Source organism: Dromaius novaehollandiae, chromosome 4 (genome assembly GCF_036370855.1).
Source record: "Dromaius novaehollandiae isolate bDroNov1 chromosome 4, bDroNov1.hap1, whole genome shotgun sequence".
Taxonomy (NCBI): Eukaryota; Metazoa; Chordata; class Aves; order Casuariiformes; family Dromaiidae; genus Dromaius; species Dromaius novaehollandiae.
Window position 1 is genome coordinate 58704886 of NC_088101.1, and position 19211 is coordinate 58724096.

At 39.0% G+C, this 19211-nt stretch overlaps 1 protein-coding gene across 2 annotated transcripts in view; it reads left to right on the forward strand.

Annotated features, from left to right (window-relative positions):
- The window catches only part of SCFD2 (sec1 family domain containing 2), a 219355-nt gene that overhangs the window by 33119 nt on the left and 167025 nt on the right, over positions 1-19211 (forward strand). For both annotated transcript variants that reach the window (XM_026093614.2, XM_064511157.1), the window contains exon 3: positions 9278-9405. In XM_026093614.2, the coding sequence (XP_025949399.2) occupies positions 9278-9405 (128 nt within the window). The remainder of the gene's footprint in view (positions 1-9277; positions 9406-19211) is intronic.

The window sequence follows — 19211 nt, forward strand, 5'->3', positions numbered from 1 at the left end:
TTTATCCGTATTCATGTGACGTATTGCCAACCATAGGTTTATCCTTTGTAGCAACTGTCTTATAGCAACTGTGTTATTTTTTTGAACTGCTATGCAGTTAGTGTGGATGTCGTGTGTCTTTAAGACAGATGTGAATTACTGCAAAGGAGATATTGGCAGTGTGCTCACCTTTTTTAGCAGTCACTCAGTTTTAGGCAGCTTTGTGGAACTAACGAAGCTCTAATCTAACCTGTTCTGCCTTCTCCTCACCTCTTGTGAAAATATGCACAAGTAGCTGAGCTGTAAAGTTATGCCGACATAAGACAAAAGTTTGGCTTTTACAACAACTGTGACATCTGTATGTCTCCTGTTGAGATGATCACATTTTTTTTAACTGTAAAAGTACAAACACGAGTACTTTGTTATGCTGAAATGCTGTGGTTTCAGCTTGCCAATTTTTGAAGCCCACTCTGAGTCTTTTTCCTTTGCTTTTTCAAAGCTTGTGTCAGCAAGTTTGTTTTTTGTAATCCCGCATCCTTTGCCAGGTGTAGGAATCACAGCATTTGCATATTCTTCCTCCCTTAATGTCTTCCTAATACGACGTCTTCCACCCTCTTACTTGCTGCTTCTGATGTAGGCTGTGCTTTCACCTGAGCCCAAGCAGTTTAAAAAAGGAAAACAAAACCGTACGAAGTCATTTTTTTCTTTCTTGATTTCAGCTACAGGACATCTAGTAAGGAAATTGGACTTCCAGATGATGGCTTCTCAGTTTGGCCTTTGAAAAGGTCACGGAAGGGATTCTTGACCTTTTGATACTTTTTCAGTAAGCCTGGGGACGCTGCAGAGGTTGCAAGTAACTGAAAGACAGTTTGTTATGCCAGTGTTTTATAAGGGGAAAACCTGAATTTGTCCAGTTAGGCAAATCAGTCCAGGCAAAATTCAAGTAATAAATGGTATAGGCCTCAATTTATATTATCCTGCTTTACTGGCATTAGATAATATCAAAGTAATTTGCTGCATCTTGCCTGAGACTGCAGGTGTGGCTAATAACTTTGGTGATTCTGATATCCTGCATAGACAAGAGCATTTGACTTGTTTTGATTTGGTTAATTAAACATTTTGATTAAAGAAATACATCACCAAATTAGTACTATAAATGCTAAATGGGTTAAAATGATGTACTGGTAGATCTGAAAACATGAATATAAATGGGGAACAGTTAGTCATTGACTGGGTATATTTTTCTAGTATGGTCTGGCTGCTGCTTGACCTTTTGCTCCTGCATTAGTGAGCTGGGAGAGCATGTGAAATAAATTATCAGTAACAGTTGAGTCCTGGAGCAGTAAGGAAGTAAATACCATTCTATAGCAGTGGTGTGAAATAAGAAAGAGGCATTTTATTTCAGCCAAATCTAAAAGTGTGTTGCTGGGCAAGGGCTGTCCCAGGATTCTGTGCATCCCCTGCTTTCTGTTGTTGCCTTTGGGTTTGCATCTACTATGACAGCTTGCTCTCCATCGACTAGCACTCAGCATTGCCTATTTCCAGACTACTTCTTTCAGCTCGGAAGTTAAACATCCCAGTGCCAGCACACACCCCATCCCCAAATATCCAGAATGAGGGGCTTTGAGAATAAGCCTGCAGACAATCACAGATCTGTTAGTCCCTGGGCACTTTCTGTCTGTCAGATCTCCTTGGCAGTATTCTCCTTGCAGGACAGGACCAGACCAGATCAAGAGAAGAAGTCAAGATTATTTTAATAAATTCAAAATTAGCAAATTAAGCATTTGATTATGAACCTAGATCACTTAAGTGAGTTAACTCAGCTCAGATCCTTGATCTATAAATAACTTTTTTCCTGAATTATTTTTTACCCTCAGTCAGTTTTTCCACCTGACTTGCTGCATGGTCCCACATGCAGGGGGCTGCCACAGCTGAGATGGGTGGCACAGGAACGGGAACGAGTTCCTGTATGGGGAGTGCCGCTTAAGCTAACGCGCCATCGCCAAGAGAACAGTTTGTCGGGCTGCACCCTTTCCTCTATTCAAGGCTTTGCTTTTTTCCCCCTGGCATCTTAAGCACAGAGTGATCAGCAGATGTATTCTGCCCACTGAACAGTCTTTCCTCTTAGTTATTTGTAAATTTGGGAAGCTTAGCAACTTAGCCCCTCACTTCAGGGCTAACTTATTCTGGAAAGACTTTGGATCTCCCTCCCTTCCCCTTCCTTTAGCTAATGCAGAGTGCCTCTGGAGGCTGCTGCAAGCAAGTGCTGCTTTGAACCATCTCTGATACCAGCGTGGGACATCCTCGTCTCGCTGTCCCCGGCTTCTTGGCGGGACGCGTTTCCTGGCCCTGCTGGCAGCTGGTGTCCTGTTCTAGATTTGTGTGAATTATGGCTCTGAGAGTTTAGCCCTTTTTCTCCCCTTGTCTTCATGACTCAGCTTTGAAAACTAGCGTGCAAATACCGGCAGTAGGGAAACTGCATCTTTTAGGTCTCCTGATTTTACTTCCTTCCTTTGTAATATTTTTGTTGTTGTTGTTGTTTTAAATAAAAATAATTCGGATTTTTTTTAACTTTTATTAGTTTTAGTTCAGAAAATGCCTCATTAAAACAGAGATAGGGTTAATGTATGAGGGGAAGGGAGGAATTTTAAATTATCAGATGTCTGTCAAAACCTTTTCTCTGTGTATATCAAACTGTATAGAGCTTTTCAAGGACTTAAGTCTTCCCTCTGGATATAACATCATTTTTAGTTTAATAAGCTTTTAATTTCACTATCAGAAAACTTGGTATGCTTGGTTTTTATTGTATTCTGTTTCCTATTTCTGAGATGGCTGCTATTCCACAGAGCCATGCTGCTCGATTAGGTAATGCGACTATGACGGTAAAAGTAAGGGCCAAGGTATCAAAACTGGTAAGTGAAATTCTGAGCTTGTTGGTGAAAAAACAGTTAATGGCAGAGGCCACTGAATTCTAGTGCTCTTTTCTCTCTTGTCAGGCTTGCTGTCTGTGATACGCTGCAAAACACGTCGTTACAGAGATGCACAAAAAGTGTGTCCTGTAATATTTGTTCACAACCTATTTTTGTGAAATTTATATTGGAGAGTGGTTTACAGTTCCTGATCGGTATCACAGTGTAAATGTAAAGCATTTATTTTTTTTCTTAAGCAAAACAGCATGATTCATACGATATTTTTACAGGTTTTGTAATGCATAAAAGATGTTAAAAAGTTCTGCACAGTGTTTCAGAGGTCTGCTTTCAGAGCACTGTGGTTCACTAGACGGCATGCGTCACATCAATAAATAACGCTCCCTGGGAATGCAACAGGAAAGAGGAATTTGAATTGGGGTACCGGATGTCATACAAATCACTGATTATAGCATTAGTGTCATCAGATTAGGGCATTTGGACTAAAGCGTAAGAACTGCAGTTGGGAAAAAGAGGAGGGGAAGGGCACCATGACAAGAACTGGAAGGCAATCACAGACAAATGTCTCACCAAAAGGAGAAGATAAGATAATGTTGTTTTCATGTGTTAGACTTCTTTAAGAGGAAAAATGTTGTGGTAACTTCTTTTCAGAACAGGCAAGAAGCAACACCAAAACCTTTTACTGCATCCTCTTGACTTGTTCCCAGTAGTTACTCATTTCTTGTCGTTGAACAAACTAAAGAATGGACAGTTGTTCAAAGCAAAAGCTGGTCTGTAAAGGTGCAACATAGGGAAAGTGGGAAAAGTGTTTTCAGCAGAAAACATACAAGCGCTTGTGTTACTCTTTAATCAGTGGGCGAAAACTGACTTTTTTCAGTGCTTTTTGCGTAATGTGATTTAGACTTCTTTCCTGTTTAAATGCTTTTGCTGACTGGATTTTTTGCTAACATGCTTAGAATAAGGTGACTAATTAAAAAAAAACCCAAACAAACAAAAAAACCCAAACCTCTGTTAGTAAATTGGTCTCGTGTGTGAATAAACAATCCATATTTCAGTGACCAAAGAGATATTGTTGATCCCAGGGGATATATATTCTTTTTCTTCACTCATTTTTCTCTTCTGTTTTGCACTTCACTGAGTCATTCCCATGATTCACTCCTTAACACTTTTGTATAAATTAAAACAGACTCACATTCAGTCTAGCATTTTCTGTTGGCTCCTAGCAAACTCCAGTTGACATTTATTGAAAGTCATAGTGATCTTTTTAGTGCTTCTTCCAGCATTGAAATAACTCTGGAGAAAATGTGGGTTCAGTTTTTATGCCAAGCTACTGATAGAGCATGCTTCATCCTCCAGACATGTCCTTTAAAATCCCAAGGAGCTGTTTTTTGATAGAGGCTGGTTAGGCTGTGTATCTTGGGGGGGGGGGGGGTTCCCTTTCCTAGTGAGATGTGTTTCTCTATTTGTGGATTTTGCTGCTGTAAAGGAAACCCTATAAACATGTCGCCTCTTTCTTTATGCAGAAATGCCTCTTATTATTTTATTCATGACTAAAGGAATGGTACTTTGAAAATGGTGGTGGTGGGGGCATTCTGAATTCTTCAGTTAGCAATATAACTTTTTTAAGTTGGGGATTTTTATGATTAGACTTCTGAAACACTTGTAGTTTATTTCTCAGACATAATACATAGAACGTCTCTTGTCTTGTGTGGGTTTTTTTTTTCTCCCCTCCTTCCTCCCTTTCGAAAGGTGCCAGACTTCTCAAGTGTGCTTGGTATACTTTCTTGCCAAGTTTTTGCTTAGCTCTCCATTTGGATTTCATATTGATTTAAAACATTAGATAATGGAATTAACCTCTCCCTCAAGCGGAGGTAGTACAGTGTTTGCCTTTTAGTAAATTCTAGTTTTACCTTGACAATCAGTGTGCTGCATAAGTGTGATAGGCATATCCGTGATTTAAAATTGCTTTAGCAAGATTCTCTGTTTATAGCACAGAAGTGACACCATCCTGCCAGCGCTCAGGAGTGCTTAGAGGAGTTGGCAGGCTGGAGGCTTGACCTACAGGGCTAAGCGCAAACAACGGAGGAAATGCAGTAGAAGCCGGACGGCAGAGCATCTTTCAGCCCTTCTCAGGCCGTTAACTTTACCGCTTGGGGCGCAGACTGCTTTGGCACACTGCACTTGGTGATACAGCTTACTGTGCCATAGAAACTTTCCATGTGCCCAGGACGCTTGTGGGCCTGTTGGACGGTGCTGACGCAGGACACACACTCCACGTGCAGGCCCTGCGGTTGCCTCTGCGTGGAGCTTCAGGTGTTGCTTTTGGCATGTAAATCTGACTGGCTTGTGGTGCGACCCGCAGGGAGATGGTCTCTGGCCAGAGCATGCGTTATACCGCAGCAGCTGGGGTTGGCAGAGGGGGCAAAGCTCAAAGGCGTTTGTTTATGCAGATGGGCCTGTTGGCTGGAGGGTTTTCTCTGAGAGGTTCTCAAAAGTACCCTTCCCTTGATGATGTCCATACTTGCTCACTTCCCAGGCACGCTGGAAACTTACCTATTTTCTTGAGCTTTTTAGGTAGAGATAGCATTAGATTTAGGCTGGCTTGTTTGGAGTACAATTTTAGTGATACATTTTTGTTATCTGTAACTGAGTGTGTTGACTTTAAGTGATAAATAAAGCCTTTGCATTGTACTTTTTAATTTTTGTATTTGCACATATCTGTATAGAGATTTCTATAGATAAACATTTTTCATTTATATTAATACTAGTTCTCCTAATGCATACCTGCAAACATTGTTTAAAAAATCACTCTAAAAATATATTAGTAACTACTTGAGTTATTGAAGAATTATTTTTACAAATGCACAGAAAGCTCAAGATGATTTTCCTATCTCAAATAGTATTCTGCTTGATGGTTTTTAGTCTGAATTTTATCAGTTCCAAAAAAAAGTTTACTCTCTCAGCTGAAGTGACTTGCCTTTTCCTTTATCATGTTGCCAAAAATGGCTGAACACAGGAATCGGTGCTTTTTGTGGATTGCCATAGCCAGCTGGCTGGCATTGTGTATGACCTATTAATATATATTGATCTCTCATCCTGTTTAGGTATTCTTCTGTATATTTTACCCAAGTCTGTTCCCCAAAGCAGCGGGAAGAAAAAATGTCTACAGAAACTCAGTAGATTACACAGAGATCCAAGCGTACAGGAGTGTGGCTGTCCCTCATCTACATTTAGACTGTACCACAGTTGACTTGCTTTTTGCTATTTCTAAGGTGTTAAAGGAGCCCTCAGGGATCATGTAAACTTAAGGCCTTGAGATTAAAGAAAGCCTACTGTGGCTAAAGGAGGAAGAAACATTTTTACAGAGCAAAAAGGTTAAAAAAAAAAAATCCAACAACCCCAAAACAAAAAGAAAAATGCAAAACCAGATATTTGTTTTAGTGCGCAAGTGTGGCTCAGTCGGACTTTTTTAGTTCAAAATAATTAGGTTATTTTGGAAGTTTTATTGCTTAAACTACTAGTATGTAGAAGTGCCAGCTAAAATAGGGCCTTTTTCTAGGAGTTATACAAGTGTGGTGTGCATTGCTTTCCAAGAGCTTGCAGTCTAAATTGATCCGTGATAAGGAAAGGGAAAGCAGCAAACAAGGACAACAGTTAGAGAAATGGTGCATACTTATCGCGTACATTCCTGACCTGTAACTTTTACTGAGGTGTATAGATGCTTATTGGGTTGTTTTCTATACTTTACTAATTGTTAAATATTTTTGAGGTATAGGAGTGAGAAAAGATGAGACCAAGACTCTTGTTTTGATTTGTTTTTTGTTGGTGGTTGTTCTTTGTTTTAAAGCCCCAGCTCGTGGACCTGTGATTATGTGAGACTCTTGATTCATCTTTATGGTAGTGAAGGGAATTGGAGGGCGGGGAGAGGAAAAAAAGGGGAAAAAAGAACCTCTGTAAGCTAAAATCTCAGAAAACAAGAAGCTGACATTTCTTTCAAATGGGAAAAAATCTTTTAAAAACTAGTTTCCTGCTGTATTAGGCCTGATTCCTGATCTTTATAGGTTTTGGATTTGGAACTGCACGTTCAGGAAGGGCAAAAGAGAAGAGGAATGTAATGAGAGATGTGGACAGCTGAAATAACGAGGATGGAGGTAGCTGGCACAAAGAGCCCTCAGCAGAGGGGGGCGGGGAAAAGGGTGTTCAGCATAACCACAGAAGGCTTTCTGGGTTTATCTGCTTTAGGGTCCCAAGTGTCAGACAGACAGAAATGGCAAGATGGGAGTGTATTGGGTGGACAGGCTGGGGAGGGGGAAGAGGAGAAGAAATGTGAATTGCTTGAAAAGAGGAAGTGGATGGAGTAGGAACCACTTGGGACTACTGTCCCCCTTTAGACAGCTATAAATGATCAGTTGCCCAACACCTAATTCTGTCCTCACTACACTGCGTACTGGGAGACCTGGTTACAGCCTGGTTTCTTTTTAGTGTGAAGGGGATGCATTTATATCCCAGGCACAGTCTTGAGCAGTGCTTTACTAAGGCTTACTAGGTCTTGCAAAGCTGTCTAATGTGTGCCACAGAGTGCGTTAGTGTTGCAGTGGGAGTAGGGGCTGACCTCGTGCAGCCTGATCCTCAGGCGCGCTTGTAAATGATAGCGAGACCTGCCCTGTGCATCGCACGTGAGCAAGGTCAGCAGGCTACATTCAGAGGTGATGCTAGGAGGGAACGAACTGAACCAAAATAATTGGGTATATAGAATTTGTAAAAACAGCATACTGAAGGATCCATTAACTTAAGGAGATTGTGTTGAAGCATCCAGTTACTTTGGAAATCTCTTTCATATCTCCTGTGCTGTTGCCTGTTATAAAACGACATGCCCTTGGAGCTGCTGCCCATGAACTGGCTGCAGTGTCAATGCTCTTGGATCGCACTGGCTGGGGGTGAGGGAGCAGTTGCTGCTGCTGGGGCGCCTTTGGGAGGCAGTCTCCTGCCTCCCTCCCACCACGGGGAGGACACTAAATTGCACTGGAAGAAAAGGAGAGTAGAGGCTGCGTTAGATCATCTGCAGAATGATCTTTTGCAGGATTCTGCTGCATGGCACGTTCTCCTGTTTTATTAAACTTAACTTTTAAATGTCTCGAGTGATAGGTATTGCCTCTGGCTATTCTCCCACTTTTCCTAAAATCTTACGATTTATTTTAGAACTCTTCTTTCTTAGAGTACTTTAATAGGATAAAATTTGCTCTTCCTGTTCATTTGTGGTTTGTTCAGGAGAAGGGCAACTCAAGTTTCTTCCCACAGTCCTTCTACCCACAGAGGTCTTGATAGAGGATGTAGGTTATTGGGATGACAGGAGTGGAGCTTGGTGGTCCTCTTACCTGGTTTGGGAGAAAACATAGATTACTAAATATAGCCAGGCCATTACAGGAGGCAGTAAGCACAGATGCTCTGTAACAGTGCACGTATCAAGTGAATTGTTGGGGTTTCTTCTTCTCTATGAAACAGACCCCTTTTTGGCTTGTTGATAAGCTTATTGTAAGGGACATTAAAAGGTATTTAGGAGAATAGTGTTTCCTAAGGGAGAGAGGGGGGGGGAAAAAAAAAAACAGAGGGAAGGTTTAAAAAAAAATCCAGTGTGGTTAATCCCAATGTGTGGCTTTAGTCCAAGGAGAAGTTATTTCTCCCTTTCTTCTTCCTCCTACAGAGAAAACACTGAATTCATTTACAACAGCCAAAAATGCAGTGTCCTGGATGAGAGAGAATATTGATAGAAAAATGACTGCAGATGAGCTACATGTCTAGTTTGTGCTTAGCAACAATAAAAAATAAATTTGTAAATAGAGAAACTGTAAGGACAATTATATTCTGCTATAGATTATGCTTCTCAATAAGCAGAATCCACAAAGCCCAAAGTGGTGGTGGTTCATCAAATCATTCTAGCAGCCTTCAGCATTGAAGAATTGGCTTTGGCATTTAAGCTCTCCGGGAAGTTAGAGCCCATCTGTAGTATCATGCTCTCTATAGCTTTTGGGTAACTGCAGAACATTAGACTGTTTCTGATATTCCCATAGCTGAATAGTGGTGGTTACTTTAGGGCTGACATGCTTATTTAAGTTTGTTACATATGAATTCTAATGCTTAATAATTGGGAGCCAGAAATTCTAGAGTCTTGCTATAAAACCACAGTAACTACTTCTCTTAAAAAACAAAAAAACCAAAAAAACCCCAGGCTTTTATGTCCTTCTACTTTTGCCTCTATCCTGCCCACCTGAGAATTTACTAAGTAGAAGCACTCATCTTAAAATATAAATGTTGTCTTAAGCTTATTCCATTATTCAAGAAATGTTTAGTATAACCCTGTCATTTTCTTACAGTGATCCAGCTGCCAAAGCTCTCTGGGAGTCCTTTATGAACCTCAAACAAAAGGAAGCTGTGATGGAGGCTAGGAGACACCTTGTGGAGGCTGCAAGCAGGGAAAATTTACCTATTAAGATGAGCATGGGTGAGTACTGTGATGTATCCTTCCTGGCATAGTGGCAATGTGGAAGATTGTCAGCTCCTATTCTTCCACCTAATCCTTTCTTAAACACTGTAGAGCCATCTTTGCCAGCTGATTTTGATGAGCTTTGTGGCTACAGTGGAATCTTTCTGGTATGAAAGTGTGGTGCAGGTGTATGTTAGAGCTCAGGTGTTTTCTTTTAAATGCAACAACTTTTAAAAAAGGATTGAGAGCAGCTGTGAAGCAATGGTGGTCTATGAAAAAGGATTGTAAAGGTGTGCAAACGGTTAGCAATGCTGCTTGTCTTTGTTCTATAAAGCACGAGAATTTGGGTATCTTTAAAATGTTGGCAGGAGTCCTGCCTTTGGCAGGCAGGAATTACAGATAACAGCTGATCAGATGGAATTTGTGCAGATCTTGTATATAATTACATAATATAGGTAGTGAGGTTTATGTGGAATGATGCTGCCTGGCTCAAGACAGTTTGAGCTGAAAGCCATGTCTGAGCACTCTTTAAACCTGAATTCTTAGAAATATTAAAGATAAAGAATATAAAAAAAAATTCTCTTCAATAGCTTTTTTTGGTACCTCGTTCTCACTATATGCCTTATCCTGTGAAATACAACAATTAATGTTAGGCTTACAAAAATAATGAAATGCAAAAAAGATTGTGGTATAGAGCAATATCATGCATTCTAAGACTATTTTATGTTGAGGTCTTCATCAAGAGAGAAGGGTCTGTGGATTTCCTCACAAAACAAAAATAATGGGCTTTTATCTGGGACTCCAGAGTTAACTGCCGAGATATTGTAGAACAATTAGATGTGCAGCCAACTCATGAACTCTAACAACTATAATATTTTATGTATTGTATTGTCTTTACAAATTCCTAGAGCATACCTTTAGTAGATTATTAATCAGAAATACAAGATCTGTGCAACAGTAATGCTGTAAGCTGCTTTAAAGAAATGGAGAGCAGCTGTGAGAGGGCTCTTAAGAATCTATCTGAAAGAGAGAAAGCACAGTAAATGAGAAAATCTTGTTTAAGCTTTCTCTGGTAATGTGTGTCTGCCTATTCACCATAATAATGTTAAAAAAAAAAACCACTGTATTTCATGTGTCCTAAAATAAATAAATAAATAAGACCTTGTTAATGTTTGTTTTAAAAATAATTTCTTCCTGTCTTTGAGACGTAACAATCCATCTACCACTTTTACTGCTTTGTGTAAGTGATTAGATCAGCCTCCCTTTCCTGTGTTCCCTTCCCATGATATCTAGTGAAGGTTACAGTAGCCCTGGTTATTAATAATATTAGCTGATATTTCTTTGATGGCAGCCTAAATGTCTGACGTATGATGGTAGTGATACCACACCTCCTCCTCTGCAACCTGTGAGAGTTGATGGTAAAACAAATTTCTGATGCTTGAGGCTTTTCCATGCTTGCGACTTGGTTTGCTTTGAATGATGAAGCATAAGTTGAAATGTAGCTATAATTTACTAAGTTTTGTACCTGTTTGTCATTTATTTTGTGAATTTTATATTTATCTTGTACTAGAATCATAATCGATTTTTAACTTCATGGTTAACTTTATAGCTGAACTTAGTGAGAAACAAAATTTGAGGCAGTTTAGTAAATGATGAACAGGAAAAAATAAGAAACAAGGAAAGGAGGGCATTACAGTCACCAAAATCAAAACTTCTTATTGAATATAAATGCAGAAAAACTGAAACTCATGCCAAGATATGACATTGTCCAAGGAAGTTTATTAACAACTCTTTAGAACAGAGCTACATCTTCAGAGTATTTATTGCTCATCTGTCATGGTACAGAACATCTTAAAGCTCTGCAGGGAAGTGTTGTTTATCAATTGCTTCGTTTGCTGAGAAGGACCAGTTGTGACCTGCTCACTTACTGATTGTTGTGTTAGCTAGATGTGTTTGTGTTGAGTCAAAAGGCTGCTTGCTTCCACTATGACTGTGATAGGCAACACTGGCTGGAGAGTTGGGAAATGCTTTCTGTCTTTCTTCTCTGTGCCTAGACTTGAGTTCTTATGATCTTACCTTGGTTTCTGCAAATAACGAAAGATCTTGGTGGATTCTGTGCCATCTGTTGTTACTTGGGAGTTGAATGTTGGTTTTCGCAATACTTAAAGTATTTTCTGGGTGTTTTATGGCCCTGTCTAATATCAAATATCACTGGGGCACCATTTTCTAGCATGAAAGTTGCCTCCTACTTGCTTTTTACTAAGACTAGCTGTGCCAGAAGGTAAGAGTATATATATGTATATTTTTTTACTCTTATTTTTTGCTTTTTTCCCCCTGGAAATGAGGAGTGAACTACATTTGAAAGCAAAACAAAATTCTGTTTTGTGTAGTTGGGCCCTCCTGCGGTGGCTGCTTGCCTGAAAAACTGCATCATGTGTGACACTGGCAGCATGTGAGCCCTGTTTGGCAGTGAGAAACTCTGTCATCCTGTTTCAGTATTTTCAGAGCAAGGAAGAACCACCTCTGCCATTTTTTGGGCTCTGAAAGGCATATAACTCTTCATTATTTTGAGGTGTGCTTCATAAACTATAGTAGTTTATGAATTGACAAGAGAAAGAGGTGGAGTGAATTTGGAACCCTCTGCCCCCCTCTCTTCCATTTTTAATAGCATTTATATGACTTTAACGAAAAGAGGAAATGAAGGAAATGAACAATTTTGGCCACATTTTTTGAGCTGAATGGATTAGAGTGCTGCTTTTGGGTGCTCTTGGTTTATATATTCATTTTATTACTGGTAGCAACAAAAATGGTAGTCTGGAATGTCTTGGAAGTCCTATAGACTATTTCATAAGGGTTCAGTGTATAAGGAAGGTAGTTCAAGAAAGGATGAACAGAGCTGGCAACATTTCGCTGAAAGCTTTGGTGGATGGGCTCTTGGAACAAGTACAATTTCAAATTTAAGAGACTATCCCCATAACATTTGAACATTATCATTTAATCTATTCCACCTATAAATACACAACATAGGTAGATGGTTTTTTTGAAGATTTAACTTGCTGTGGAGTTTAGTAATATTGTCAGTATTTACTGTTGGGGAGTACTTATTTGGTGTTGCTTGTTGTTGGCATCCTGACATTGAGACCGCTTCTTTACAGGAGGCAATAACCATTGAAACAGTGTTACTAGCAGATAGACTTAAGATGCTTTTGGAGACTTCTCCTTCTGTCTAGATGTGCTTCCTATGGCACTGTATGATTGCATGTAAACAGTAGGTGGTGCTGTCTTTTGCTAGGAGCCTAGTTAAAAAAACCCCCCAAATATTTGGAATATTTTGGTGCCTTATTATTTAAAGAAGCCTAAAAAGAACTAAATCAGCACCATTTTGCCCCTGAGGCAACTGCATATTTGTTTTGGTACACAAGTGAATGCTGATAAATATCTGGTGAAGACAAATACTTGTGAAGTTCTGTTCAGATATCCTGTTGTGTAGATCGCAGAGATGTTAATTATTTTGGCATGCTAGAAATACTGACATTTACAGAAATTTATTTTATTTAAAGAATTAAGTTTGTTTTTTAAAAGCTTTTAAAAAGTCTGTAAGATTTTTGTAATGGTGTCATGGTGAGATTTACAACATTCTGGTAAATCAAAGAGCAACTGTAAATCCTGGAAAGGGATTACTTGTGCTTACCTCTTAGAGCGAGCTGCTGCAGTGTGCTCCGTTCCGACGCGACAGCCGGACCTGCAGTACAGCAGAAAGGGTGCTGCTTTTTTCTATTCCTTTACTTTCTGTTCCCTTCTTCATAGGTCTGGTGTATATCTTAATCATCTTCTGTATGTGGCAGTCCACGAGTCTGTTGTTGAAAGCTTTGCCACTAGCATGGTATTTGGCAGTAATAAAAACTTTGCTACAAATGTCCTTCTGCTGTTTCAAAACTACACTTGCTTTTCTCTTTGAAAAGAGCACAGTAAACCTTGGTTAGGTCTGAATTCCTTTCTTGTGTCTCCTCGCTGGCATGGAGACTGCCCAAGGTTGAAACATTGGTACAGTGACAGAAAGAAAGCGCTGCACGCTCTTACACCAGCCATTGCTGACAGAAACACGTTTTGATTTCTTTCTGTTAAAACAGTACAGAATATGCTTTAAAAATCAAGCTTAATACAAAATCAGCAAAACCTCAGGCTTTGTGAAATAAAGATGACCACTGTACTTTTTCGGATGGGTTGATGAACTCCTTGAGTATGGGTTGAACTGAACTATGAAACTTGTTTGATAGAAATGTGGTGATCCTAATGTTTTGGCTTGGAGATATGATATAGCACTTTGAGTTAGAAAGGTAACTTAAAATGAACAGGAAAATGTTGGGGAAATACCTTATCTAAAAACATTAAGCATCTAAAGAATATAAAATAGGCATTTTTTAATTAAAAATTGCTTTGAACTATAACAATGTTTAACATGCTATTTCATCTTGGCAAGATCAGCGTAAATAAATTTAAGACTCAATGCTGCTCATTCCTGGATTAAAGTCTGGGAATAAAAGCTACCAGCCAAGAAAATGAGCTGTTTAATAAAAAGTAGATGGGTACACACGCATCCTTCCACATAAATCATTGAGCCTGGTCTCAGCTCCCCTTAATCTGCTGTGTCCTCTCATTAGGACAACTTGGTGAAAGACGCGAGTGGTGAGACCGTCCCGATTGGGGTTTGAGGTCCCTCACGAGGGCGGAGAAGGCAGAGCAGCATTGCAGGGCTCGTAGCAGCCTGTGGGGTGCTTGGCCCCATGGTGCAGCGTGTCTCTGAGGAGCGGATGGGGCACTGCGTAAGGGCCAGGCTTCTCCTGGGTGCTTGGCAGATGCTAAGGCCTCCTGTTATGCAGAGAGGCGGTCAGGTCGTAGACTGCTTCTTAGGATATCCTGGGCATTTCTTTTTCGCCTGTTTACCTGGCCTTCAAAACAGCTGGGAGAGCGAGCCGCAGAACCCGCGAGGCGGCAGGCACAGCTTCCTGCAACGCGCCTCCACGGAGCAGGCCAAGTCCAGCATCAGCTCGGTGAGAGGGGCCGCCGCAGCTTAAGGAGTCCCGCGTTCTCCCCGCGCGTCTCGCCTTACAGCTCCAGGAGCTCGCTGGTACTCTGAGCCGTTGTCCAAGGAAAGGAAGGCTGTGCCTCTCTTCTCACTGCACAGCCTGGATCCCCAGTAAGCCGTTCCTGAGCACGTTCGTCTGCTCCTTTCCTCATCTGGAGATACACGTTCTGCAGCATGGGACTACCTTGCCAAAAGGGTTTGGGAGGGGGGTGGGGTCTGTCTGTCCTTCTTTCTTATTTTATTTTATTTTTTCTTCCTCCAGCCTGTTGCGATACAGGGTTCCTGATTTCTCCCTAAGGAGAAACAGTTGAAAAGCAAACTGGAAACTGCTGTGTCCCAAAAGCTGAAGATGCTAGCAAATAACAGATTTTAATTCTCCTTGTTGGAATTGTGCTCAAACACTGGAAATACATAAAAATTAGTGGGCTTCCTATGCCCAGTTACCTAAGCTTACTGTGATTGGTTGTTTGTTCTGTAGTGGCAAGAACTTGAGGACCAAAAAAAGACCTACTATGCCAGGTGCAAACACAGACTGTTAGTCTTTAATACCAATGACTTTAAAAGTGAAAGAACTTGCAGCTGGTGGAGCTGTGCAGTATATAGATGCTGTGTATTTTATGATGAGGAAATGTTTGAAGCAATTAAGGGTACTGTAACACAGCTCTATCAATCTCATAGCTGCTGTCACAGCTGCTTCATCCTTCCCTTAAATGGTCTTTCAGTACACTATATTCCTGTAGGGGTTGGGGGAAACACCCCTTCATGTCTACTTGTTATTCGTGTATTTGTATATGTTTAAAGGTAGAGTATCAATTTGACCTATAAAATGCAGGTTTGTCTGGCAAACTGAAACATTAAAATACATCTTATTGAGGAGGGAAGAGAGGAAAAAATTTTGATAGAAAGCCTGTGTTGAATACACATCCTAATCTGAAAAACTACTATGAAATATTTAATTTTCATCTCAATTGTTGATCTGAAAAGAATGTCATGGAGCCCCACTGGATCCTCCTAGTAGGATGACTGCTATGCGAATGGTTTTGAAATGGTCCTGGGAGTTACTAAATCCTGTTATCTAGTTAAAGGAAATATGCTAAATTTAGGAAAGGAGACTGAGGTAGATAATATGAAATGTATTCATAAGAAAATGAAATAAATTTTAACAAAAGCAGGTTAGCAGGAATGTTTTAATCCAAAGCTGAAATTGGTCAGAGTAGTTTTCAGGAAAAAAATAAAAGCTTTTTAAAGCACCATATGTTTCTGCCAGTGCAATAAGTTTATTTGGAGGCAAAATTTCCCCCTTGGTATTTTAGGAAGGTGTTCCTTGCAGATGGCTGTAAGGTTTGCTGTTCTTATTTAGGATATCTATTGTTGTTCAGGTTTATTCTGAGGCGTTAGGTTTAGTTTTGCATTTTGTTTACTGCAATACATGAATTTACCTTAAAAGAAGAGGTGTAACATTGGGTCTATTCACATTTATTTTAAAAACTGCATAAAAACTTTACTTGACTAAAGTACTCAAGTACCATGGTTTACCCTAAGCTCTCGTTGCAACATTTAGATTATTATTCTGTGACTAAGTATTCCTGCAGGAGTAACAGTTCCTAGGCTAAGCGAGTTTTCAAGGTTTCAGGAAAAAGTATTTTCCTCTTACTGTAGTCTTGTTTTTGTTGAGTGAATAATCTACTGCATGCTATGTACTCTCTTACGGTGTAAGATCGGTAATGGTTCAAGCCCTAATAAAATTGTAAGGCATGTCATGTTTGTCTTGCAGCTCGTTTACTTTGCACTTACTGTTAGCAGATGGAAGCGAGAGACAGAACCTTATGCAGTGATATGAAACAGAGTAATATGCTGGTAGTATGTTATCTTTGATTAAATTATAGTTGGCACATAGATAAAATACTATTTGGCTAACCTTACTGTTACTTTTAAGAACGGAGTTTGCTGACAGTATTCTTTCTCTGTATCTAGAGTTTTTGGAAAAGTTTTTTTTTAATTTTGATTTTTGTTGTAGACAGCAAACCTGAACACTTCAAATTTGAACTTGTGTCCAGGTCACCTGCCATGTCTGGTTGTGATTAGAGTTGAAGATAATTCTTAAAAATTTAAAAGAAAAAGGAAGTGTGCTGCTCTTACAGGGTTTCTGCAAATAAATAAAATATTTATTTATATTCGTTGATAGCAAAGCTTATATTAACTTCAATATGAAGTCTTTTCATCTTAAGAAAAGTGTTGTGAAAAGACTATATTAATGTGGTCTTTCTACACAGTTTACGTAATGTTCACAATAGCTATTGGTAAAGAATATGTAGATGAACATTTGTGAAGTTTTGACATGGGGACTCAGATTTAATGTAAATATACATTTTTTTTTATTAACTTTCACACTCAGTATTTTTAAATTTAAAAAATTATTTTGGCAGTTAAAAGTTTAAAAATATAAAGTGTTACCTGCACATGTGTTCATTTCAGTGCATGATTAATGGATTATCACAAATGAGCAGCTCCGCTGCTCCACTTTTACGTACAGCCATGCTTTACAAAGCTTATCAAAGATTTTTTTTTTTTTAAATGTCTGTCCGTAAGAGTATTCTGACCATGGTTCATCATACAATCTCTTAATGTCATTTTTGGCATTCATTTTAAGATATTAGTCAGGTTAAACCGTCTCTTTTGAGAACAATGCAAATTGTTAGTAGATCTAATTGATATTTAAAATTTTAAAATATGTCATGGTAGAACTACAATATGCTGTGGAAATAGCAATTTAATTTTATTTGTATACATTGTGAATCATGGGTCTCTGAACTGTGTTTGCAGACAGGTGTTAATATATATTCACTTAACAAAAGGACTTATCAGCTCTTGAAGGTAAGTCTGCTATCTAGTTTTTTTTGTAGACACTAATAAATATTTTTCTGAGAGAAGTCATAAGTAACAGTACTTTTTAACTATGTGAGATCTATAGTGAGTCACAGTGGTGTCTAACATGTATCTAAACAAAGAACTTCTTTATCAAGCCATCTGAGTTGCTCAGGAAATGGTGAAATACTTTCACTTTTAGATTACCCATTCATCAGTAGTAGATGTAAAGCTTGGTCATTAATCAAGTTATATAGAAATAAACTGATTTTCATCTATAAGCAAAACCTAAAGCATCCATGATAACCATTAGTTATTGAACAGTGACACAACTCCCTGAGAAGAAGTATTGCATTGCCATCTCTGTTCTGTGCTAAAAATAATTCAGTAATATTTCAGGTAAACACCCAAAACTTCTTTTATTCACTAAACTTACTTACATCTTTGCTGATGTTGACTTCTATTGTATCTTCTTAGGCAGCAAAGACGGACAAAATCTTTACCTATGTTCAGCCAGCTATGTCAAATGCAACATGCCTGTGATTTTAATGGTTATACAATCTCTAAATTATTTAGAAACCACTGAAAACAGCAGTGATGATAGAAAGAATAGAATAATACTTTATTTGATTCAAAGTAAATAAAAAACATGCTAGAAAATGTTAATCTAAAAAAGACTTTATGGTAAACATTTTGCTTTAATATATAGTGTATCACACAGTAGATAAGACACTTTCTATATGTAAAAACTTAATGCTGAACAAGTAGTTAAATGCTCAAGTGCTTTGGAAATTATGGGTTGATTTTAAATTTCATTCTCTAGAGGATGGTATTTACAGTAAAACACATGCGCACACACTCAAAAGCCAGCGTATTGGTTGACTGTACTTTTGTTATGATCAAGACATGGTTAAATAAACAGGAACAGGTCCAGTAAGACTCTTGAATCCTGTGTGAAAAACATAACACTTAAGAAATGGAAACTTACTCTAATTGCTGATATTTGTATTTGTGATGAAACAGACTGGTTAGAAATTAGACACTGCTTGCTGTACATGTGCTCTCTGATATCTTCATATAGTACAGCGTGTCAGCCGTAATAATGGTGTTTTACATCAGCAGAAGAGTTCGTGAGTGTGTGCTGGGAGACAATGATTCCAGTGTCTGCTTGGCACATAACAAAAAACCGTGGCACTTCCATTTTGCTAGAATGCTTTGGTGGTTGTGAATATTAGCACTAAGTACTGGCCTGTTTTGTGTGACCTATGAGACAGTATTAAGAACTTCAAAATTTGTTTAGGTAAATATAAGCACTGTGTAGTCAAAAAAGGGGAACAAACTTGAAGAAAGTAGTTGAAACTCGTATAGGAGAACCGTAGAGCAAAGTCTTACTGAGAAAGGCCTGTGGCTGCAGGATTTAAACCAAAGATAAATATCACTGTGCTTATGAATTCTCTAAATGTAGCATTTGAAGTGGAATATTGTATTACAGCAAGATTGGGTGACTTACCCAATGCTTTTTTTTCCTAGAGTAACTGTTTAAGCCTCATAATTCAGACTCGTGAAGAAGGACTAGTTACACAGCAGTGTGGCAACTTGCATATGTATATATTCATACATCATCATGTTTTCCACTCATATTTATCTACTTACCGCCAGAAATGACTGTTAGGGTATTCTCAGTCTGTCCTGTGAATAATGTCGTGAAGAATGACCTCCCTGTCTTTAGGACAACATGCCAAAAACACCATGAAATACTCAATGTCTGAAAACATATATCTTAGTGCTAAATGAGGGCACGTGCATATTTTTAAGCCACCTGAAACCCTGTGGGCATATTATTTTAAGACAAATCAACTCATTTCTGTGAGAA